The sequence below is a fragment of the Panthera pardus genome, unplaced genomic scaffold, assembly GCF_024362965.1.
Source record: "Panthera pardus isolate Hobbes unplaced genomic scaffold, ASM2436296v1 HiC_scaffold_10, whole genome shotgun sequence".
NCBI lineage: Eukaryota > Metazoa > Chordata > Mammalia > Carnivora > Felidae > Panthera > Panthera pardus.
The window spans coordinates 13,616,397-13,642,739 of record NW_026526655.1 but is presented as its reverse complement, the minus strand read 5'-3'; the positions used below and the strand labels follow the sequence as shown (position 1 = coordinate 13,642,739).

The following is a 26,343-nucleotide window of genomic DNA, read 5'->3' as shown; positions in this document are numbered from 1 at the left end:
GTTTCCTTTATAGGAGAGTAACATAAAGAAGATGGGCCAAACGAAGGCCAAAATTTGGGTGGGAATGAATCATTCTGTTTGGTTTCTTTCAGGGCTTTTGGTGCTAAGACGTATTTTATTTAGGTTCTTGTTGATTGGATGATCGTGGTGGCTCAAGAATTTCACCTTCAGGCACATGTGGCAAGACGCTCTAAACTTCTTCAAATCGTTGATTAGAGGGTCTGTCTTCACTTTCTCATCTTGTGTTCCGTCCACTATTCACTCCAGTTGGGTTTCTGGCCCCATGACACCCCGGAGCAGCACTAGCCATGGTCACTAACAAACTCTATGCTGCTGCATTATCCAAGACATTTCCTTTTTCGGATCTTCCTTGACTCTTCAGTAGAATTAACACGGTGGCTTCCACTTCCTCCTTGAAACCTGTCTGTGTTGGGTTTCCATGACCACACTCTATTCTGGTCTCCTTTCTTCTTCGTCAGCCACCACTTTTCAGTCATGCCTTGGACTCCTTTCTCTCTCATCTGACCCCAGTGGCTTTAAAGGATGTCCACATGGTTGGGCACCCCGATTCCTTTCTCTGGCTCTGGCTTTTCCATCAGCCTCCCAGCTTTTCTCTTATTCGACATCTCTACTTTGCCTTTCGTGACAAACCCATGAGGCCTTGGCTCTAGTTCCTGAATGTGCTCTGGTTACATGTTCTGTTGCTGCTGCAAGGCCTGAAGCAGCCCCTCCCCCGTGTGTACCTCACACGTACTCAGCACCACGTCTGTCCCTCATCTACTTAGGGGACCTGTAGTCACTCTTCAGATCTCAGTCGAAGTTTCTCCAATTTCTCAGGACGAGGTTCTTGTCTTCCAGGGCACGTACAACAATTTGGAAGTCCATACGTATTCATTTTCATTTCTTTGTTTTGACCAACATGTGCCTCCTTCATGGCTGCCTCCAGAAGACCAGGTCAGTTCCACTCACGACTTTACCCTGTGCTGTCGCACAGAAGGGCTTAGTACCAGTGGGTTCAAAACACTCACCTTTTATAAGGGAATAGGATTGCCTCCTGATTTTGGGAAACTGACATTCATAGGGAAGAATGAATGAACAAAAGACTGGAAAACAGAAATTGGGGGCTGTGCAGAGAATTAAAATGGGCTCGGGGGTGAGTAGCCACTTTAGGCTGGCCTTCCAGGAAGGGGCATCCAAGTTGAAATCTGTAAAACCACTGAACTATTCCAAGATGGGAGAAGCACACTGAAACTGGAGGGAATACAAGAGCAAATTATTATGGCACTTTTATACATTCCTGCCATGAGATTAGAATTATAAATTCAAAGCGGAATGATAGAGCCCGCGATGATATTAGTGTTATATTATCTGCAGTGGTTGTAAGAATTATTGAAGATATCCCATCTCTAATTCACTCTCAGTTAATTCTGATACAGGTAGTCAACCCTTACCCCTAGTCAACTCTGCTTTGAAGCCATTGGAGCACCCACAATTACAACAGTGCGAGGTCTATGGGCTTAAGACAACCAGGTAAAATGCAAATAGGAGAAGAACCGTAAGGTGAGAGTAACATTATAGTGTGGGATTGTGGCTGAATATCAAAATATAAGATTCTTTTCCGGGACAAGATTGCTATTCCTGGTGGCAAGAAAAAATAATTTGTAATATCCTCCTGGTAAGGTCTTTTTTCTTGGTGATGGTCTCAGAAGACTGTCCTCAAATAGCTTCCTCCTTTCAACTTCCACAACATCATGATGACTACCACAAATATGACACTTACTAACCACTTGCCGTCTAGATGGCAGGTACCGTGCTGAGCACGCATAGCTTTTATTCTGTTTCATCCCACAACAGCCCTGGGAGACAGACTGAATTATTCCATTTAACATGTAATGACATGGATGCTTGGGAGATAAATTGAAATGTGCTTGGGATTCTACAGGTAGCAAGTGGCAGAGAAAGGAAAAAAAACTCTTTATCCTCTAACCCACTGAGATGATCAGGGGCAAAGATGTTCACCAAATGCTGTTTCCCTTCCTTGTCCCCTTCCTGGCACAATCACATCCCGAAGGGCTGGTCACGGCCTGGGAGGTCATGGCTTCTCTAAGCACTGACAATAGACAAGGGTAACAAATACACCTCAAGAAAAAGAAAAATTCAGGAGAAAAAAGAATTAGCTAAAAAAACCAGCTGTGATTCTCACTGTAGAACTTCATAGCTCAAATGCCACTTTCTAGATTCTTCCAAGGACACGCTCTTGGCTCTGACCCATACTCCTTGTAACAACTCACTCGCTGGCTGGCTTTTTAAATAGTCTATGAACTTGATATGGGCAGAGGCTGACTGGTTATCCTTACTACTCAGTGCAGTAGTGGTATTCCTTCAAAAAGACAGATTTCGTGCTGTGCAAAAACAGACATATTAGCTGCCCTGGCTGAACAGGGGAGACAGGCATTAACCAGTTAATCACAAAAATGTGAAATTGGAAGATAAACATACTTAGATTCTGTGTGAATGTGCTGAAGAAGAGGTGTAAACTTAAGGTATAAAAACTCTTCTTGAGAACCAGAAAGCTATTGCGATATGAGAATATTGTTGTTCTCTCAAGACCCTCTGGGGTCTAGGAAAGCAGAGGACAGGATGATTTTGACTCATAAAACGCCAGAGCTGCATTTTGAGGCTATTTTGGCTGCAATATAAACACAGTGGGGGTTGCCAGAAAGATAGCTGTGGCCCCAAACTTTAGGGGGCAAAGCAAACATACAGGCAGCTTCTTTAAGAATGCAAATTCTTATGGGAATGCAAGCTGGTGTAGCCACCCTGGAAAACAGCATGGAGGTTCCTCAAAAAACTAAAAACCGAACTACCCTACGACCCAGCAATTGCACTACTAGGCATTTATCCAAGGGATACAGGTGTGCTGTTTCGAGGGGACACATGCACCCCCATGCTTATAGTAGCACTATCAACAATAGCCAAAGTCTGGAAAGAGCCCAAATGTCCATCGATGGATGAATGGATAAAGAAGATGTGGGATATAGATACAATGGAGCATTACTCGGCAATCAAAAAGAATGAAATCTTGCCATTGGCAACTACGTGGATGGAACTGGAGGGTATTATGCTAAGTGAAATTAGTCAGAGAAAGACAAAAATTGTATGACTTCACTCTTATGAGGACTTTAAGAGACAAAACAGATAAACATAAGGGAAGGGAAACAAAAATAATATAAAAACAGGGAGGGGGGAAAAAACAGAAGAGTCTCCTAAATATGGAGAACAAACTGAGGGTTGCTGGAGGGGTTTTGGGGGGGGGGATGGGCTAAATGGGTCAGGGGCATTAAGGAACCTACTCCTGAAATCATTGTTGCACTATATGCTAACTAATCTGGATGTAAATTTTAAAAAATAAAAACAAAATTAAAAAAAAGAATGCAAATTCTTAGAAGCTATAATCTCCACAGGAGGTGTGGGTGGACTCCCTCCACACACCCTAACACACACTTCTGGCAGGTCTCATGAAGGAGGTCCATAAAACCCCATGCGGCCTGCACTGACACAGAGGGTCTAAGGGCAAAGACAGCTTGGCCTTGAGCAAGTGTAAAAGGAGATAGTTTTCCTTCATAAAACAACAGGAAAAGAAATAGATACAGAGGAAAGAACTCGAAACGCTCAGAGTTCAGGGCACAGCTTTGGCTGGAACACTGTTAAGGATCTGAACACAGCAAAATGCAAGCCAGTCTTAGTGTTGTCTTGAAAACAAACAGATTAAAGAATCTGTTTAATTAATCTCATGTCATAAATAATGTAGACAAGGAGATGAAAAGCCATGTAAAATGCTTACATTAATTGTATGACTTAAAAGTCAATGGAACTGCGACCTGCTTTCAAATGCAGAGGAGAAGGAACTCAGAGAATTCCAGACAGAAAACAGGACAAAACATAGACACTAAAACTTGATTTTCCAAACTGTATACTCTACTTCAAGTGAATTGGAAAATGGGTTGCTGATGTCAACAATCTTATAAAAAATATTTTGCAAAAATTTGGGCAAACCGTAACAAGCCCTTATTTCTCCAAAGGGCGTATTTATCAATGAAATAAATGTTCTATCTGCAGCTTCTCAAAAACCGAATTATCTTTTTCTATTTGGAGCGGAACAGAACTACTTACAGTCATAGAGAAGCTTACACTGGGGAAGACTGTGATGCCTAAGTGGTTTTCTATCTCCTTCTCTGTGATCTCTAACATAATGGCATATAAAATCACAAAAAAAAAGAAAGGACAAAAATAGGAAAATCAATGGGACATTTTAATAATCTTGAAATGCAGTTGTTATGTCATTATAGTGGTAATCAGGAAATAATCATGTTCTTTTTTTTCGATCTCCCAGTTTTCCTGTTTCCCTGAAAACAGTGTCCTTTGTGGCAGACGTGACTCCTCCGTTTACTAAAGCTCACCACAGTCCATCTACACAGCTTCATAAAAAGCAGGAAACTGTGAATATGTCCTAATGCCAACTGACATGTTTAATGAGTTGTAGCCAACTGGTCTGTTTCCACAATACTCATCTGGAAAGGTTCCGAAATAGAAACTCCAACAAAGCTACCAAAGCCAATGGAGAAATGAGTATCAAAGCAAGTTACCCGAACAAAATATTCCATTGTGCCTAATACGTTACTAGCATCTTTTGCAGGAACAAAAGAAGAGTTCCCAAAAGAAACACACAACATCACATCCAGGTTACTGGGGTTGGTGGCTACCATTGATGTAGTCCTTTCCATTCTCTGCATGTTTGTTTGTGCATTTCATTCAACAAAAATGTACTGGGTACCTTCTGTGTGTCAGGTGCACAGCATTAAAAACATTCAAATAAAGCACTCGCCCTCATTGAACTTGCATTCCAGTGTAATGGAGTGTCCGTAAACAACTAAGCAGAAATATAGCGTACGTACTATGCATGTGCTATAGGTAAAGTACAATAAAGTCTCAAGCAGTGATATATTCTGTATCTTATATATCTTATATGTTATATGATAGTCTTACATTATGTCATCAGAACCTATTGTTTGAGATGTGCCACTCATTTTCTCTGCATGTGCTCCATTTATTTTTTCTTTCTACGCATCGCCCCACAGGCTGGGAGTTCTTTGAAGACAGAAGCCACATTTGACTCATATTTGGCTTTCCCACAAAGCCTAGCATAACTAAGTTTTCAATATATGTTTGCTGAAATAAATCCTCCCCCTAAAACCCACTGCTTAAAGCTACGCATGAGCATATCTTTGTAGTACTTCTTCCGTCCATGTGGCTTATGCAGGATAGATGTATGAATATGTGCAGGCATGCCCATAGGATGTATGATTATCAGCTTATTTCCTTGGGCATCTTCCTGTAGTTTTGGACATCCCTCCACTTCAAACCTATTTTTGCCATTTATTAGCTCTGTGATTTGGGAAAGCCACTCTATCTCCCTGAGTTTTATTTTAATAAACTGGGACAATAATGATGCGCGTTCCATCAACTGGTGCCACATAATGTATCAGATAAAAGTACAGTGTCATTCTGGTTTTTATTGTTATCATTGGAAATGAGATTTTATTTATTTATGGAAGTTTATTTATTTTGAGAGAGAGCACGCGCGCACGTGTGTGCAAGCAGGGGAGGCGCGGAGAGATGGGAAGAGAGAGAAGCTCCAGCAGGCTCCTGTTGTCAGAGCAGAGCCCCACCGGGGGCTTAATCTCAAGAACCTTGAGATGGCGACCTGAGCTGAAATCCAGAGTCAGATGCTTAACCAACCGAGCCACCTAGGCGCCCCGGAAATGAGATTCTTTAGAGCCGGAGTTTGCTAATGTGAAGTTTATAGGTCAGATTTAGTTTCTAGATTTGTTTTCCTTGGCAGTTTTCCCCTCCCGATTTAACTACGTTTCTGTGGGCATGCACACTCCAAGCTGCTCCCTGCTGTCTCACACCTGGCCCCACTTCCTTCAGGTGGTGGGCTTCCTGAGCTGCAGAATGTATCCAAGTTTCTAGACTTCAGTTAAGCACGTGAGGCCACGGTCTTGGAACCCATGTCCACAAGGTGGTAGATTCGGCCCCGAGGAGGAAATAAACAGCATTTGGCCCCCTACCCCCCATTTACGCCTGCATAAAGTGACATCGCTCATTATTAATGTTGCGGTGGGAACCCTAGAAGACGGGATGCTTGGACTATTCATTCTCTTCCACAGTGGCAAGATCTTGAATAGATGGATGGATGGGCCAATGGATGAATGAATAAGAAGACCCTGAAGGAATCAGATGGGATAATACAGGCCTAGACGTCCCTTGGCCCCAGATCAAAACTGAAGCAGCAAAAACCAGAAGTTCTGTTCCAGATTGGGAGTGCATGGGGTATAAAACACATCTAATGTCACTATTTGATTATAGTACAAAATGGAAACTATTGTCAATTTTTTTTTTAAATCAAGATCTAAAAAATTTCCAACCGTAAATATTACCACAAATCTCTGAGAAACTTGGGTAGGAGTTTCCTTCTGCTTGATGTCACCCTTGAAATATATTTCTAAGAATTCCAACGATTATTCTTAGAAAAACACAATGACATAGATTGGGTCTGAATGAAGCAACCAAAATGGCTTGTTCACAGAAGACTGTTAGGAGCTTGGACTTCCTAAGAATGCCAGAGGGTAGGTATCACTTCTGAGGTAAAGTTTTTGTTCCTTTTTTCTGTTTTATTCAAGAGAAACCGATAATGATTCTTGACAAAACAGGTCTGACTCATTCTATTATTCATTTGTTCTGTGATCCTGTGTGTACATGTTTCGTCTTCAGGCACATTTTGTACCTGAGAGCTTGGGAGAGCAATGACTAAACTTGCTTCTTATTTGAGAATCTTCTTTCCACTTGTAAGACCTCATAAGCCAGAGACAGCCATAAGCAAATATGTAAGAACCAGGATCCAGACACAAGGTGGTACATAACCCAGACATCTATCTTCCCAGTGATCTCAAGAAGTTGGAGGTCCTCCCTCCCCAAAGGGCTACAAGTTCTTGATAAATAGGAATAGAAATGAAGGGGTATAGGGCTAAACTCTTTCAAAGATATAGTAGTGTTCCCGAATATTTGAATGGCCATCTACTGGGGAGTGAAATAGAAATGCAGCTGTGCTTTAAGGTGCAACATCTACCTTGGCGAATCCTGCTAGCTGGCCCAGAAGAGTTCATTCATCACTGTTCTGTGCTCCTAGAACATTCAATAGCAGGTGTTGTTGATAGCTTTTGTGACACTGTGTAATCATTAACAATGAGCCTATGTTCCTCTCTGGTTTTGACTTCAGCAGGGAGTTCTCAATGCCTAAGCACAGTTCCTAGTATGTCATACACACTCAATAAGTTTGTTGAATGAAAGAATACATGAGTGAATAAAAACTAAATGAATAAAGAAGAATATTTAGATAGAAATTTCAGGAAGGTGAATGGAGATTTTCTAGGTAGGTCTTTCCCCAGTGGAATGTCTTTCTCAAAGTTGTGATCTTTGCACCTGATGGAAAGCCTATCACCAGCTAGCGCTGACCTTTACTGCTCACTTGCTTGTACTTAGGGACTTACGTCCCACATTTTTCCTTAAGCTCTTCTTTCCAGCTTACCTTTGAACTCAGGCAAAAAGCCTGAAGGGCACAGCACCCCATGATAAAAACCAAAACTACTCCTCAAACAATAACTGCCCAGGCGAAGAACTGTGGCCCAGAAGGTCCAGACCAGTTTGAACTCAACCCCTGACTCACACCAGTGCAGATGGACCATGGAGTGACCCACAGAGTAACCAACAATTACCTTTACCTCATTACAATATTAAAATCTCTCCTCCGAGAGGAACACAGGCCTCATTTCTAAAACATACAATGTATATATATAGGTATATTTCCTTAAGTCACCTGTATGACCTCATGCTTAGACCCACATACGATGACAAGGTTCCCCTTTCTAAATATTCATCCTAACCCTAAATAAAGGGATCCCACTCACCCTTGCTCGGGGAGTTATTCACCACGATCTCCGTATTTGCTGCGCGTGAAGTCTTTTTTTTGTGAGATAGCTCACCTGGTGTAGCTTCTACCTGTGACTCACCAAGGAGCGAAATCACGTTAGTTTGGTTACAAGACTAGGGAAGAAAGGCTGAAGGCACACGGTCTCCCAGATCCTTTTCCACGCTAGCACGTTGTTTGAGTTTTTACAGATGAGGAACCTGAGCTCAGAGTCCGAGTAACTTACTCAAAGCCTCCAAAAGTAAGTGGTGAAACCAGGATTTGAACGCTGACCTGTATGAACCCCAAACTTTGTTTTCTTCTAGAAGACACTCTCCAGCTCCAAGGCACCACTTCAGCAGAGACTGAAGTACAGTCTAAGACGTGATGGAGAAGTTCCCGTAGTCAAGGTCAGGTTTGAGCACCGAGATGCGTGCTCAACACCGAGGTAATAGGATTCTCCGAAGAAGCAATGTCATAGTAATACGTATCTCTGTGAGCTGGATATACAGCACGGGCTACAGTGATACTGCCTAAAAGATGGTAATGCATTTGCTAGAGCGAGCTTTGAAGGAAAAAAATGGAAAAGAAAATACCTAAGAGTTTTAGCTCAGTTTCTAGAGAATGTAATCGTTGATCTTTCACCTACTGCGGGAAGTTTTACTTGACATTTCTAAAGCATTTCTAAAGCCGAAGCTTCCTTTGCGGCCAACAATAGAAAACCATCTCCACCCTCCATTAAGATCCTTATTGCCCTTTCCATATGGAAAGCTGGCATCTGCATTAAAATGCAATTATCTTTCACTTCTAGCCGACTACTCTGCTACACTTAATTAATTCTTTCCTTTTAAAGTTCAGCATTAGTACTTTCTGGAGGAATTCCAGATTTTAACAGATAGACCATCCAGAAAAAGCCCAGGCCTAAGTGACTGGAGAGAGCTCCATTTCGCATCCACATATCCGAGTGCCCCTTGGTATTAATCCAAGACGTAATCTCAGCTCTGGAGCCAGCTGCGTCGACGCCTGCAGGTGAGTGGGAAGAGAAGGTCTGCTCCTGGTGACCGGTGACCAGAAACACAGTCCTCAACCTCCCCAAGCCAGCATCCTTTTGTGAAATTCAAGATGAGGCTGCTGTAAGGTTTGGTTGCTTTGATTGTTACGTAAGAGGGAATAGGAGGCTCCTTACTTCCTGAGAGCGAAAAGAATAAATGAAAGCATGATGTCCAGATGAGGTCTATGGAGTTATTCTGCTTCCCTTTGCCACAGTGGTCTATGTCGCATCGCACACTAAGAACAATCACACGCTAAGAAGAACTTCCGGAACAGTATGGTCCGTTAAAAGCGCCGTGTCTGTTTCTGAAATTAAGCTCTTGGGAATCGATGTAATCCTCGTCTTTGAAGGAAACCTCCTCTTAGAAGGAAGAAGATTATATGTGCGCTGCCAATGTACTACCTCATTATCACCCAATAATAAAGATAGGATTTACGAAGCATAGTGAGCTATACGGTTTATATATTATTGAATTCTTTAGCTCAGTGGCGTTGTATGCTGCAGCCACACAGGTGGTCATTTTCTCCTTCTCGTTGAATATACCAGACTTGCTCTTGCCTCAGGCCCTTTGCACTTGCTGCCCCCGCTCATTCTTTAGTTTTCAGATCAAATAATTTCTCTATGAAGATGTTTTTTTTTTTTCTCACTTCTGGAGCACTGGTACTCCTTTCCAACCTGACCATTTGTCTCTCTGTCTCCCACAGCCCCATTTCTTTTCTTCACTCCAGATTTCACCCACTGATTCCATTCCGTTGATTTTTTTTCTTTGTGTATTTTCTATTATTTTTCCTTTGTTGAAAGTGAGTTTTGTGAAAGCAGAAACTCGGGTTGTGTTGTTTTCCACCGGATCTCTAAAGTCAAGAACAGTTTTTGACTCATTTCAGATACTCCATAAACACTTGAATGAATGATGACTGGATGAACACACTCTTTGATTAAAAAGCCCAAAAGGGGAGGCGCTCCTGGATGGCTCAGTCAGTTAAGGGTCCAACTCTTGATTTTCGGCTTAGGTCATGATCTTGTGGTTCGTGAGATCAAGCCCCGAGCAGAACAGAGCCCTGCGTCGGGCTCTGTGCGGACATCACGAAGCCTGCTTGGGATTCTCTCTCTCCCTCTCTCTCTCTGCCTCTCCCCCCCATTTTCTCTCTCTCTCAAAATAAATTAAAAAAAAAATTAACAACAACAACAACAAATCCAAGAGGGGAAAACAAAACTCAAGGAGGAAAGGGATATCTACTCACCTGCACCACACCTGTACAGGAATCCAAAAAGATGCAGCCTTTGGGCTCTTTGGATATCTTTTCATCTTTGTAAAAATTCATGATGTAGGAGTTATCTGGCAACTGAGTCAGCTGGAAGTAGCGCTTTTTGAATGACTAAAGAAAGGGGAAGAAACAGACAGGTAGTTCAAAATGCAGTGTGCTAGTACAGAAATTAGAAATTCTGAAATTCCTTCGGGCGCGCTACATTCTTGGGCACTGTTCTAGGGAACAGCGCCCTCCTTCCTCATAAATAAAATATGACCCGAAACATAAACTCGATGCAAATGACACTCCTCTGTGCTGTGACCAAAGGGGGGGGTGTCCAGAGAACTGGCAGAAACAAAGATGAGCCTTGATGTCTCCTTACCCGAACAGTAACGGTATTGTTCACGGTGCTATTGAAATTCCCCTTGTAGAGCCAGCCAGACTTGAAAACTCCGGTTCCTCCAGCTCCCCCACCGCCCTTAGAAGATGAGTGGGAGGTGGTATCCTGTGGAAGAGGAACCAAGGGCATGACTGCAACCTTTCGTGAATCCCACATCTTAGACGCTGCACTTACAAATGAGCCTCCTCTTTCTCTCTTCGACGCGTCTTAAATAATCATGTTCCATTTCAAAGCAAACGTGACTCATTTGGACTCAAAGCCCTTCCACAAATAGCTATGGCAGCTTCCTTGTAAAATTGGTCAGAATGTGGAATACTCTAGTGGAGGACAGGAACTAATTGTCCTCCTGATTTAAACACTTAGCTTTCGGTAATTTACTTACTTCATCCTTATCAGCGTCTTCATGGTCCACCTCAAAGGAATGTGAAGGAAGTTTCTCTGGTTTGTATTCTGCTCTGAGAGTAAAGAAAAAAAAAAAAAAAAGAGTTTCTGATTTGTCATTTGAGACCTGACTTTCATTTTCCGCTGTTCCCCTAGGTAACAACCGTTGTGTTTTTCGAAAAAATAATGTAATCTTGTGAGGGCCCGATCTCCTTTGGAAGCATTAACTTTCTGCTACACCATTACATTTTATCTCCGGTAAATGAATCTCTGTTTTAAACCGTGGAGTTACTATTTATACAGATTTACACATGTCTTCTTGAATGAGATGAAGGCAAGCAGGACAATTTTAAAGCTCTGGTGGTTTGTATGCTTCTTCCTCTACCTTCTGCAGTAGAATATGAAGCAGTGCTGTTTTCATTTCCATTTCACCATTACATGGCGAGTCTTAAGGGTACGGGATGGCCATTGGAAAAACCATGTTCCTGAGAACCAGCCCGTGCTCTGGCCACTAGGTTGCGCTGTTCCCCTAACAGTGGCCTCCCCTGAAGTCTGCCCCAACTTGATTAAGCCGAAGGGTGCTCGCTTTGTGCCTTTCCGTGGTAGTCCTGAAATGCTGACCAGCCCGGAAGAGTCAGCGTGTGCACCTGATACTATCAATGGCAAAACAGGAGAAAGGTAAACTTCCTTTGGCTTGATTCTATTTCACAAGTCATGGCTGGATGGAGAGTGGTCAACAGCGTCTGAGGTTCGGACATTCCTTGATACTTAGTGAGAGAATCCTACGTGTAGAGTTGGCCTGGGATATTCATTTTGTTTAAGGTGATTTATGTTGTGTAGAAGCAACCTGGGAATCTGACTATTGAGAAGAAAAGTCCAGGGGTGCTCTTCGAATTATTCCTGTCACAAATCTTTTCCTATGTTGACGGTATTCCAGATAGGAAGGGGCATGACCAAGACCTCTTTATACTTCAGTATGCATAAAATTACCAGACTGCATTCACATAGGGATTCAGTGGATTCAAGTGGGTTCAAAATACTCTTTACCTTTCCTCTGAAAGACCTGAAAATGCCCATTCCTGGTTCACAGCAGGGCAGGTAGGAGCACAGACAGAACACTGACCTCACTAATAAAATGGAAAAGCTTGAGATCAGAGTCACATTCTCTATAACTGATAATAGATTTTTTTTTCAATTGTGATAAAATATACATAACAGAAAAATTACGATTTTAACCATTTTCATGTGTACAGATCAGTGGCACAAAGTACGTTCACATTGTTGTGCAACCATCACAAAAGTCCGTCTCGTTCCCAAAATGACGCTGTACCCACTACACAACAGTTCCATATCTCTCCCTTCCCCCACCCCTGGTAACCACTGTTCTACTTTCTGCCTCTCTGTATTTGGCTATTCTGGGCACCTCATCTTATGTTTCATTGCGTGTCTGGCTGATTTCATTTATTGTAAAATGCCCTCGAGGTTCATTCGTGTCGTGGCCAGTATTAGGATTTCATTCTTATACAAGGCCAGATAATATTCTACTGTAGTCTAAGAAGAGTTCACACCCCCAAAGTTGTTTCCATGAAGACACCCTGGAATCTCAAAATTAGGACTCTCTCCATGGAGATGCTGGGTACATGTCTATTATGACGCTTACCTGAATCTGTTGATTCCCTCCACCAGATCACATGTTTTTTTTAGTTTTATTTATTTATTTACTTAGTTATTTATTCTGAAAGAGAGAGAACCAGCAGGGGAGGGGTAAAGAGAGAGGGAGACAGAGGATCTGAAGCAGGCTCTGTGCTGTCAGCAGAGAGCCCAAGGCAGGGCTCAAACTCATGGACTCTGAGATCATGACCTGAGCTGAAGTTGGATGCTTAACCAACTGAGACACCCAGGTGCCCCAAGATTACATGTTTCTTAAAGCCAGAGACTCCAATGAAGTCCCATCTACAGCGTCCCCAGGCTTTGTCTTTTTCTACTGTAGGGACGCTCAATACGCATTTGCTGATTGCATCAGTGATAGGCAAGGTGAACAAGGAGACAGAGAAGCAAAATAAGACAACATGGTATCATTTAAAACTGTTTTTGGAAGACATCTTGGGGACGCCAAAACACATATTTTTGGTGGCCAACATCCTAAGACGCACCTCCCGTGTGTTAAAAGAGGTTTTGAAAAATGATCTTAGTATTGTGAATTTATTTTATAAGTTCAGATTATATGTTACTTGCTACCAAAACCAATAGCTAAGAAAAATAAAGCTATTCTGGGGTACACAGTAGTTGATATTGCGTATTAAGGATGATATCTGGGGTCTCCCTTCAGCCCCAGTCCCAATTTATTTGTCCATTTTTGTTCAGTTGTATAGCCTTGATATGAAATCCCAAGACCCATAGGTAAGTAGTTGTAAATGGTAACAGGCTTATTTAAAAGCCAGAGGCTTGAAAGAAGGGTGGTAGGAGATGTGTATTTTAAATTTATCTCCCCCACAGGTTCTGGTACATGGTAAGAACAGAATAAGTATTTGTCCACTGATGTATATGAAATTATTCGAGTGGGTATGCATTATTCCAAATTCCAGAAATATATTAATACATACATAATGCAGCCTTGTTCCTCCAAGACTTATTTGTAAGTTCAAAGAAGTTGAAAACTCTATACCAAGATAGCAGAACTTCTGTACTTAAGTTTAAATATGTACTTTGCAGCATATAGCTTTTTAGTGAATTATATATGTGTGTAATTAGACGTTTGTGTACAAATACTAGAACTTCACAGTCCAGTGTAATTTGGGTGTTGTATTGAGAAGAAAACGAAGTCCGTAACAGTTACATAAACACACAGTGGAAGAAGTTGGACTAGAAGTCCTATTTTCTAAAATGCTACTTGCTGTATGTAGGGTAAGTTAATCAAACCATCTTTAATAAGCACATTAAGTAAGACTGGAGCCATTATTCTCTTCCAAAGGATCGTGGTGAATCTGTACTCCATTCTCTTTCTTACAGAGCCTTAGGGATACTCGAGCTTATCTGTGTCAGTGCCCCCAATGTTAACTTGTTCTGCCTCTTTTGGTTATGGTCAACTTATGTGAAGGCTGAGCCAGTCGCAGGTGACAGTGTTACTTTAGGACCACTGGGAAATGTTTCCTATCCTACCCAAAATATCCCTTTTCTCCAAAAGAGCCTAACAACATCCTGACAATCCTAAACAAAAAGCAATCACTTTCACCTCTTCATTTGGTTGGCAAAATAAAGCCCCTAAACACAACCCTTCCCTCTCTTCCCTCATCCAGCGAGGCAACACATTGCCTGAAATTCAGGGGCAGGTTCAAATGGCTGACTTCAGAGCAATTACTCCAAGCGTTTTGTCTGCAGAGAAGGGAACATGAGTGTTCCAGGATTCTTAAAATGATAGCAGGGCAGTAAAGGGAGTATTAAAGAAACATCCTAAGTGAAAGATAAAAGCATTCGTAGGGAAGACTAAGGAAGAGGCAGCACAGATAAACTTGAACATGGAAGGTCAACATCTGGCTCAGGCATCATCCTATGCTCTATGCCAATTATTTCCTATTAGTCTCCCTGTGACCTTGGTACAATTCTGTTTCTGAACTTCTTATTCTGTCCTCTACTGCCAGCATGACTTACCCTTTCTTCTCTTTCTTACAAAAGACTAATTTTATAGGCATTTGTTCTTGGTAATAGTGGATCACAATAGTGGCCATGTTCCTCAAATATATCGAGATAGATAGATAGATAGATAGATAGATAGATAGATAGATATCTCATGTTTTCTTTATCCATTCATGCATCAACGGACATTTAAGTTGTTTCCGTGTCTTGGCTGTTATAAACAATGCTGCAGTGAACATAGAATGCATGTATCTTTTTGCATTCATGTTTTTGTTTTCTTCGGATAAATACCCAGAAGTGGAGTTGCTAGGTCATATGGGAGTTCTGTTTCTAATTTTTTGAGGGACCCCCATACAGTTTTGCATAGTGGCTGTACCAGTTTACATTCCCACCAATAGTGCATGAGGGTTCCCCTTGTTCAACATCCTCATTAACACTTGTTATTTCTTGTCCTTTTGATACTAACCATTCTAATGGGTGGGAGGTGGAATCTCCTTGTGGTTTTGATTTGCATTTTCCTGATGACTAGTGTTGTTGAGCACCTTTCCAGGTACCGGTTGGCCACTGTCTGCTCTCCTTGGAAAAAATGTTTATTCAGATCCTTTGCCCACTTTTTAGCCGGATTGTTATATTTTTTGTTATTGAGTTGTATGAGTTTTTTGTATATTTTGGATATTAGTCATCAGATATAGGATTTGCAAATATTTCCTCCCATTCTGAAGGTTGCTTTTTCATTATGTTGATGGTTTCCTTCGCCGTGCTGAAGCTTTTGAGTTTGGTGCAAGGCCACCTGTTTATTTTTACTTGGAATGCAGTCGGATCTAAAAACTCATTGCCAAGACTGATGTCCCGGAGGTCACCATCTAGTTTTCTTCTAGGAGTTTTATGGTTCCAGGTCTCACATTCAAGTCTTTAATCCACTTTGAATTAATTTTTGTGTCCAGTGTAAGAAGTGGTCCATTTCCATTCTTTTGTACATGTCTGTCCAGTTTTCCCAACACTATTTATTGAAGAGACTGTCCTTTCCCCACGGTATAGACTTGGCTCCTTTGGCATCATGTAGTTTTTGTCATTCTTGTCTCTTGTGAATCCCAAATTCAGCGCTGGATTTTATGTATGAAGGCTTACATTTTACATTCTAGCCTGAAATAATGTTCTCTCCACTATCCGTCTATGAACAGATACTCAAAAAAAAAAAAAAAAAAAGTGAGGTTCTTAAAAACACAATAACACAATTTCAAATTTAAAGAATAAAAATTAGGTGAATAAACACACTTCGTTTTTCACTCTTCCACAACTGCAAGGTTTCATTTTGTAGCCTCAGCAACCCATAAAAAGAAATGATCAGTTTAAATTGGTAGCGGGCATTGGAGAATTCTTCTAATCCAGGAGGCACGAACATGATTTACTTCTAATAGCCTCTGAAGGCCAACTAAATGATCTGTTTCTACTACTGACCTAAATATGTGTGTAGTCTTTAATGGGGAGTGCTTCACTTTGTAAAATCATTTAAAAAAAGATTTTTTTCATTCAGTCTTACAGTCTTCATCATTTCAGGGGATGTGTGAAGATTACATTCTAGAACTTCTGATTTTCACATAGTTCATTGAAATCTCTGACTTTGTGGCAGGAGTATTCTTCCCCTTCGTGGTATCAACTTCTACTTCCTTTAGTTAATTAAGGGAAATTCTCAACGATATTTTCGTTACTTTTGTCTACTTCTCATGAGGTTCTTCTCATGCTCCATGATATCCAGACCTTGTTTTTGTTCGAGGTGGTTCCTCTGTTGTTTTAATGGAGAACGAATACCGTGAAGGCAAAATCTCTCATATATTTTTTTTTTCTTGATGGCATCATGAAGATAAAGAAAAGATGTTTGGGGATCAAGCTGCTAAAGATTCCAACAGACCTGAAGTCAGTGGGAAGGCGCATACTTGGAAGGGCAGCTAAATGCCACTTTCTACAATCTCTCACTTCATATGAGATCTTCCAACCGCTTGGACGCAGTTTCCAAGTCGTGACCACTTCTCAGAACCGTTTTCAGAAAGAGGAAGTCTCGATGGTAAAAAAAAAAATACTTTTCAATTGTGCCTACAAAACGTGTGTGACTAAGGCCCAGACACTCTGAATATACACAGTAATTACTCACGAAAGCCGGGGGTATGGTAGACCTTCTTAGCACGAAAGTCCATACGGGAGGTTATATCAGGAGTGACCTGAATTTAAGGGGATGTCCAGAGATTTGGTAAAAGTTAATGCTGGCTGTTTGCAAAAAGGTTTGCTGCTTTGGAGGAACATTGTTTTGTTCTTTACAGTAATGCAACGGAAAAATACTGGGCGCCTGGGTGGCTCAGTCGGTTAAGTGTCCAACTCTTGATTTCAGCTCAGGTCATGATCTCGTTGTTTGTGAGACTGAGCCCTGAAATGGGCTCTGCGCTGATAACGTGGAGCTTGCTTGGGATTCTCTCTTCTTCCCTCTCTGCCCCTCCCTGGCTCTCTGTCTCTCTCTCTCAAAATAAATAAAAACTTAAAGAAATAAAGAAATAGAATAGCCTCCTTCCCATTCACATCTTTCTTTTTTTTTTTCCCTGTATACTCACTGCTACAATCCCATTCTCCTTAGAGTACACCAAATGATCTTTTAAAGAATTAAACTGGATCACATCACACTCTAGGCTAAAATTTCCACAGGCTTCTGTTGCAGTGGGAATGAATCCAAGCTCTCTCTTCCAGGGCCCGCCAGGTCCCTTGCCTCGTTCCATGGTTTCACTTCACTATAACCTTTCCACCTCAGTTCCAGCCTCCCCATTCTGCTCAAGAGACCATGCTGGTTCCAAGGTCAGGGCCCCTGCCCTTGCTGTTTCCTCTGGGAATCCTTTCCCAAGACCACAGTGCTGGGAGCTACTGTCCCTTCAGGTCTGAGCTCAGACGCTACCTTCTCTGAACTATTCTGCAGCTCCTTCAAATTCTGCATTTGTGGGTAGAGAGCAGCCCATCCAAGTATCCAAGCCTGGAACAGCTGCTGCTGGGGGCATGGGAAATTTGTGCAAATAGTGCCCAAATCTAAACCACGTGTCCACATAAGGGTGCCTGGGCTGCTCAGTCAGTTGAGTGTCTGACTTTGGCTCAGGTCATGATCTTGTGGGTCATGAGTTGGAGCCCCATGTCAGGCTCTGTGCTGACAGCTCAGAGCCTGGAGCCTGCTTCAGATTCTGTGTCTCCCTCTCTCTCTGCCCTTACCTCACTCACACAGTGTCTCTCTCTCTCTCTCTCTCTCAAAAATAAACATAAAAAAAAATAAATAAACCACACGCCCACTAAAAAGTTAGACGCAACAAGTACCTTCTCGATGCCTTCACTTGAGGGAAGTGTTAATAACTTCGCTTTTGATTGTTGTGTTTTTCTGGATTATTTGCATTGTTTTAGTTAGATGAACCAATGTGTTAAGAGATTCCAATTCATTGCAGTTCTTCGAATTCGAGCAACTCCAATCCCTTCTATGAATATTATTTTTCTTTCTTTTTTAAAGGAATGCTGTATTTCAAAATTTGCCATTCACTTACTTTACTTATTCAATAAGTCATTATTACACACTTACCAGAGGCCAGGCATTCTCTTCCCTTGTAGGGGATTCTGCAAGGAAAAGTCCCTGCCCTTTGGGGATTTTTGCTTTAGTGGGGGACACAGACACTGAATAAATGACTACTTTAGTTCAGGTAGTAGGTCAGGCAAGCTTGTCTGTGAAGGTGACATTTGAACAGGTACAGAACAAAGATACCTTCTCCCAAAGACTTTACTTAGTCCAGAAGAAAAAAAAAGCTGTTAATTTTTCCCTTTTTGCTGTTCTTAGACATGTAACATTTCTGCAGAGGTTGTCTACTTTCATGACTCTTGGTATCCCAGCATGGAAATACATGAAGCCAGTGGCAAATCTGAATGCTAAATACAGAATATCCTCAGAAACATGTTTTGGTCCACACTGTTCTTTTCCAGTCCTGTTGTATCTGCTCTATTGAAATAACAGCTCACAAAAGAGTGATAGAGTAACATTTCAAGAATTTGTTCAGGGACACCTGGGTGGTTCAGTTTGTTGAGCATCCGACTTCGGCTCAGGTCATGATATCGCAGTTTGTGAGTTCAAGCCCCACATCGGGCTTGCTGCTGTCATGGCAGAGCCCGCTTCAGATTCTCTGTCCCTCTCTCTCTGCCCTTCTCCAACGTGTACTCTCCCCAAAATAAATATATATTGAAAAAAAAAAAGACTTTGTTAGAAAATTAAATAAGAATACATTTGTAACTTACAATCAACTCTGTTCATATACAACAAAATGTACATTGTTGACCAAAATGCTGTATCATGACTCCTATTTTTAAATTTTGTAAAATAGACCTTGACACTAGTTAACGTGCACGTATTCATGAACAACTGTAGAACTTAAACTGAGAACGTATTTTATACATGGAAAAACCCATTTATATATGACAGGTTCTTACCGGGGTAACTGTCGGAAGTCTCCAGAATATTGTTCATATTTGTAGTTTACCACATACCATTGGGAGCTATAAAATTTACAAGCCTAAAAGAAAAAAACGACAATTAAAAATTATCATTAAAAAAAATTAGCTGTCCTGGCAAAAAGCACAGCGAATACACTTCATGTCATCTCTGGGGTAGTGTTAACAGGGAGCTATATTAGCGATTTTAAGGTAGGGAAGGGGCTGGGTGATGATAATCATATCATATTTTCTAGTGAAATGGAAATCTAACCTTTCCCAGACTCTTGGAGGAGGAACCATTTCACATATTTATTCTATTTTATGCCATCAAGGAAAGTCTAATTTAATCAGCCCATGAATCAGACCATATTCATTACTAACTTCAAGTACAGTCACGTTTTAGTTTTCCTTAGCAACCTTCCATTATTTAACAGCTCTTACTGGTAGAAGATATCATTATTTCTATGTAATCTTTTCATTGTAACTTTAGACCACTTCTTCTTGTCCTTGCATCAGTAACTTATCTCTTCCCCTCTATGTCAGCCGGACTGTCAATCTGAAATCAGTTTTTCAGTTTTACCTCAATGCTTTCTAAGGGTTAGCCTTCTCCATGATTACTCACTGAGTTTTATAGATAGACAGGAATAAAACATGACAAGCGACTTTTTGAAAAACAAAGTTAATAGTATAAAATAACTATCTTACAGTAGTACATAATGGCTGATTTTGCAATGCTGATTGATGGCAAATATTTCCCAAGCACCAACCATGGACCTGGCAGTGGTAGACCACAGAGTGGTAATGGGGATTTCACTAGGTGGCTTTTAAGATTTCTTTCTTTCTTTCTTTCTTTCTTTCTTTCTTTCTTTCTTTCTTAAGTATTTATTTTTAAGAGAGAGAAAGAGAGAGAGAGAGAGAATAAGCAGGGGACAGGCAGAGAACGAGGGGGACAGAGGGTCTGAAGGGGTTCCGTGGTGCTAACAGCAGAGAGCCTGATGCAGGGCTTGAACTCAGGAACCGCAAGATCATGACCTGAGCCGAAGTCGGTCGCTTAACTGACTGAGCCACCCAGGCACCCCTCAGATTCCTTTTGATCCTAAAATTACAGGAACCTGGGGATAAAGCATCTGGCATGAGGATTATAAGATCTCGTCCTCTACGGTGAAGAAAACGAGGATCAATGAACTTCCCACAAGGTGAGAAATAACGACCTGTGGCTGTCTGGAACCGGGAAGGGGACAGGCAAGGAAAGCAGTGGGAGAAGGGTCACTTGGGGTGTGGAAGCGCCAGAAGCAAAGGAAACGCTGCCACTGTCTTTGCAGAAGAGAAAGTGAACAGAACGTGGGAGGGAATGGCCCAAGGGCACTCCAGAAAGGTTGGTGAGGAGCTCTGGGTGCGGGCACCTGGCTCAAGATGCAGGGGGCCCCTGCGTGGCTCAGTCGGTTAAGCGTCTGATGTTGGCTCACGGTTCATGGGTTTAAGACCCATGTTGGGCTCTGTGCTAACAGCTCAGAGCCTGGAGCCTGCTTCGGATTCTCTGTCTTCCCCTGTCTCTGCCTCTCCCCACCTCTCAAAAATAAAAAATTGACATTAAAATTAAAAAAAAAAAAAGTGCAGGGAAAGGCAGGGAGAAGGAAGAGTGGTTGGGTACCCTCGGCTGCTCTGGATTTCTCTAACCTTGAACTTTCTTGGCACCATGACTCTATTCGTTCAGGACAGCACCCACACACAAGCTGGGGACTGAGGCTGAAAAGCACATGAGCCTGGGACCAAGATGGGAGGAGGAGGATGTTGGCAGAGAATAGTGGAGAAAACCAGCAACTAGAGAAAACCAGCTGGAGAAAACCAGTAATGGAGAAAACCAGCAACCAAATGAACATGGATAAAGGCAAAGGGAATTCAGGAGAGCAGGGTGGGCTGTGGATGGAGAAGAGGAACGGGGACCACACTGAATATTTAACTAAACGGCAATGAAAATGAATATTTTCCTAAAATGAAATTCCCGAGCCAATTCCGCAAATGCCATGTTTCTGGAAATAAGAAGAGAACCAAGCCCTACTGTGCTCCTTGGATGAAAAGTTCCATCTTCACTTTTTTTAAAAAAAATATTTATTTATTTATATTTGAGAGAGAGAGAGAGAGAGAGAGAGAGAGAGAGAGAGACAGAGAGTCCCAAGCAGGCTCCACACTGTCACCACAGAGCCTGATGCAGGGCTGGATCTTATGAACTGCAAGATCATGACCTGAACCGAAATCAAGAGTCAGACGCTTAACTAACTGAGCACCCAGGTGCCCCCCAAAATGAGTATTTTAATAAAAATAAGTCTTTTATGAAAAATGAGAAGTTAAAAAAACCATGAATGTGTTCAGAGTATTTCTCTCCCTAGTCTGACCCAGTTTGGATTATTTTCTTCGGACAGAATACTCAAAGTATTTTAAAGATTCTCGGCAAAAAAATCGCCAAACCAAGACATATTTGTTACAAGAAAAAGGCAAATAGAGGGAACAGCACCGAACCAGGAGCTACAGTGTTTTATTCTTGTTCTGGAACGAACCCACTATTACTGATTTCCCACATGATTTTTGGTCAAACCATTTCACTGATTAGGATCTCAGATTTAGTTAGTGAATAACCAGGATATGAGACTGGATTAGAAGTTTCTGTCCCATAATATCTATGTCTACTCCCCCTACTCTGGAAGTTTAAATGGCACAAAGATGCACTGATTGACTCACTACCCTTTCTTGCTAGGGATAGTATCTTTGTTTAGACATGATAAGCACGTATACTTCATGCATATTTCACATGATACTCAAAATATGCCAAAGGCTTTTACCGAATCTGAGGTATGTATATCCTGAATTTCACAGAATGAGTGTAATGCCTTCTCATATTAGTATAGTCTAGCAAAGAACTACCTCTTTTTTGCTTTGGAGTGGCAAGTGCCTGTCAGATACCGCACTGCAAGGTGCTTTACATAGGATTTTAACAAGCACTCGATGAGATTTTATTGTTCCGTTTTTATAAATCACAATGGCAAGGAGAGGCTCAGATCTTTGCCATGATAGAAGTACAACTTCAAACTGGATTTGTCTAACTCTAAAAGTCCCTTCAGCTAATTTATGAGTTGTGTGATGATTGCAGACTTTTTTTTTTTTTCTTTTAAGCACATCTGGACCATCATTCCAAATGTCTGTATGGTGTCTGGGAGTCAGACAGACCTGGTTTTGAATTTTGGTGTTAGCTGTGGGATTTCAATGAAGTAACTTAATTAACTCTAAATGTCTCTATCTGTCTAAATACTACTAACTTCAAAAGGATCTAATAAGGTACTTCCTATAAAACACCTAACAAAGGGTGAGTACTTAATAAACACTTGCTTTAAAAAGAATCGGTTTTGGGGGCACCTGGGTGGCTCAACTGGTTGAGCATCCAACTTCGGATCAGGTCATGAGCCCGCATTAGGCTCGTTGCTGTCAGCCCCGAGCCCCTCCGGATCTTCTGTCCCCTTTCTCTCTGTCCCTTTCCTGCTCAGGGGCGGTGGGGGGGAGGGGACGGGAGGAATACACACAAACACTCTCTCTCTCTCTCTCTCAAAAATTAATAAACATTAAAAAAGTAAGTTTTCCCAACATGTTTGATTCAATGTATAATTTACATTCACAATAGTTGATAACAACAACTAGTTTTTCTTGATTTATGAAAGCACAGTGTTTTGGAGAGATTTTTAGCTCTATCAGAGAGGTTTGCTTTAATCCAATTCCTTCTGAATTTATTTACTATGTTTCACATATCTGGTGGAGGTGGGTAGCTGAGGATTGGGGTGGAGTAGTTGACCCTTAAAAATCCAGCTAGATCTGTGATTTCCTGGACTCTAAGAAAGCTAGTGCATTTTACAAACACATAAATGTTTCTCCTACAGAGTAATGGCATTTGGGAAATGTTACGCATAGAAAATTATTCTCTATTCTTTGTTCCAGCCCACAGAGTCCCTCTCATTAAGAACTATTTTAATTATGACTACAACTCCTCTTTGTCTGAACACCAAGCTGAAATGACCTGTTGCAAACTCAAAGTCACAGGTCCCATCCGTGCTTGTCACAGTAAGGCACTGGTTCCATTTTCTCCTTACTAACTACCTAGCCCACAACACTGCTTTCAAAATACTGACTCCTATCCTCTTTACAGTGGAAGTTGCCACCAGCTACTTCAAAGGTGAAGACCGTGAGATCCAGCAAAAATCTGCCGAGTTGGCTAATTTTTCCAAACAGCAATGCCCCAATTCACATTTTATTAATTTACTATCTCTGCTCGTTCAGCTTTTATGTTTGCTATCTCTGCTGTTGTTTAGACACAAAAAAAGCTGAGCAAGGTCAACACGCTCCAAGGCTCTTAGACCATTAGGACAGTGCTTCCTAAACGCATCGTGTCTGTTAGTTACTAGGGATTGTTAATTAAAATGCAGATTCCTGGGTCCCACATGAGATCCGCTAACTCAGAAGCTCTGTCGGGGCCCTCAAATCCGCCATTCTACTGGAGTGACAATGTGGTCCTTGTACTGTCTGCCTATGGACTGGAGGCATTGGGTGGGTCCTGACTTCACACAGTGGGCTCTGAAAATCGGCATTACTCTCTAGCTGAAAGGGCATATATCAACTGCAGCATGTAAACCCCATTTACAGTGGGCGTTCAATATTTATGTGAACGAATGTATTTCCTATATCCTTTTTCTTTTGGAAATAACTAAACATGACCCTATGAAAGTTCTAGGAATCTAAATACTTTAGAAAAGGTTAAGCAACTGTACAAGGCACCCTAAAATAATATAAAGAAAATATTTCATCTTTTTCCTTTCCCCCTTTCTCTTTAGAGAATCATCAGAATCAATTCAAATTATGTTATTTACCTCAAAGAGCAATTTGGCTTTGGCAATGTAATCTGTCCTTCTCTTAAAAGGGCTGATTATTAGATTCTGGCTACAGAGTAATAAGCAGGTAATAAATGGCTTTTCAGATGAAAATTCTTTTTTTTTTTTGTGGGCATAGAGGTTTATTTAATTCCAGGACTAGTTTCTTGCCAAAAAGACGTATGCAACCACAAAAGGTGTTCATTGTGGCCCTTAGTCACCACTGGGGTGAATTCTGTGTTTGTAACACGATGGTGGTAATTTCACATTCATGCCAGACTTTATTAAGTTGAGAAGTAATTATGCCTATCGGATGAATGTTGAAAATGCAGCATCATGAAATTAAGTGAATTTAGACAAATTATGTATTGAAAAGATGGCTGGATAACTTATCATCCACACCGAGACACTACAATGTGAAAGAAGATGTTAGTAGCCAGGCTGGCAGTTAGAACATGAGGCGATCCCTGCAGGACACAGGTTCACTCACCGTGTTGACATTTTAGAGCAAAAGGGAAAAGCCACTGAAAATGTTTTTTTTGTTTAATTGGATTACATTTATGTATTCCTTTCCAATGAAATAATTATTTTTTGTAGTATCAAAATAAGGTGAACGCAGTGAGTTTTTACAACGTGTTACTATACTCTTGCTAAAGGAAACAAATGTTTGGACGAAATAAGCGATGTAAATACAGATATTACTCAGTTTCAGAAATCACGGTACCATCTAATTTAATGGAGTTTGGGTCTGAGCTTTCAAACTATTGCTTCATATGAGACAGTGTCACCATGTCTATAAATGTGCATGTACCATGTAAAACAGAATGCCCTATGAAATGCCAACCATAAATGAGAATCATTTTTCAACTATTTTATTACATTGAATGATAGAGCAGCCTCAAGTAATCCAAACTGAAAGTGAATCAAAATATTTGGCTTATTTATTTATTTATTTTTTAAGCTGTGCTGTATTAAGGTAGTTGAGCAAACTGTAAAATTAGACTTTCGTAAATCACACCTGTGCCTGACCCAGGACCATACATTCGAATTTCCCAGCTGGATCTCAGAAGTAATTTGTCAAGACATGAAAAATGGATGGTACTGAAAACCTTGGTTATATTATGATTGAATCATTCTTTCCATGTAAGGCATAAAATCTGGGTTGTAATTCAATGCCATTGAAATTTTTAGGTTCAAACTTCAAATGGGCTCTTTCTAAACGTTTTTTATATGCCAGGGTTTTGGGCTCGTCCTTTTGTGTTTTCATCCACTTACCACCAGACATTATAGGATGATTTTTATTATGCAGAAGAGGAAGCCAATTTAGAACGGGAACAGTTTTGCATATTTGGAAGCAAGACTATTATTCTAGGGATTTTGGTGGCTAGACAATAAATTTCTTCAAGGTCGTTAATGTGAAACTCAAAACTATTTTGTTTATTCGGTGTTTTCTATTAGATTTTATCCTAATGGCACTAAAAACTAAATGCATTTGAATTTACCTTGTTTTTTTTTATCTAAAAAATTTTTTAATGTTTTTATTTATATTTGAGACAGAAAGAGACAGAGCATGAGCGGGGGCGAGGCAGAGAGAGGGGGAGACACAGAATCTGAAGCAGGCTCCAGGCTCTGAGCTGTCAGCACAGAGCCCGATTCGGTCGAACTCACCGAGTGTGAGATCATGACCTGAGCTGAAGTCCGACGCTCAACCGACTGAGCCACCCAGGCGCCCCATTACCTTTTTTTTTTTTTTTTATGTTTATTTACTTATTTTGAGAGAGACAGATGTGAGTGAGGGAAGGCAGAGAGCTAGGAGACAGAGAATCCCAAGCAGGCTCTGCCCTGCCAGTGCAGAGCCTAAAGCAGGGCTCCAACCTAGGAAGCGTGAGATCATGACCTGAACCGAAACCAAGAATTGGATGCCTGACCGACTGAGCCATCCAGACACCGCCCCCCCCCATTGGTTTTTGTATGTTTATTATCTTTAGTGTTATACATTTAGTGTAAAAATAAAATGGGTGAGGGGCGCCTGGGTGGCTCAGTCGGTTGAGCGTCCGACTTCGGCTCAGGTCATGATCTCACGGTCTGTGAGTTGGAGCCCCATGTCGGGCTCTGTGCCGACAGCTCGGAGCCTGGAGCCTGCTTCGGATTCTGTGTCTCCCTCTCTCTCCACCCCTCTGCTGGCACTGTGCCTCTCTTTC

The 26,343-nt window shown here is 41.3% G+C and overlaps 1 protein-coding gene across 10 annotated transcripts in view; it reads right to left on the bottom strand.

Moving 5' to 3' along the window:
- The window catches only part of DOCK10 (dedicator of cytokinesis 10), a 266,202-nt gene that overhangs the window by 102,329 nt on the left and 137,530 nt on the right, over positions 1-26,343 (bottom strand). For all 10 annotated transcript variants that reach the window (XM_053904308.1, XM_053904300.1, XM_053904301.1 and 7 more), the window contains exons 4-7: positions 19,233-19,315; positions 11,107-11,179; positions 10,707-10,829; positions 10,319-10,453 (exon numbers count right to left, since the gene is read on the bottom strand). In XM_053904308.1, the coding sequence (XP_053760283.1) occupies positions 10,319-10,453; positions 10,707-10,829; positions 11,107-11,179; positions 19,233-19,315 (414 nt within the window). The remainder of the gene's footprint in view (positions 1-10,318; positions 10,454-10,706; positions 10,830-11,106; positions 11,180-19,232; positions 19,316-26,343) is intronic.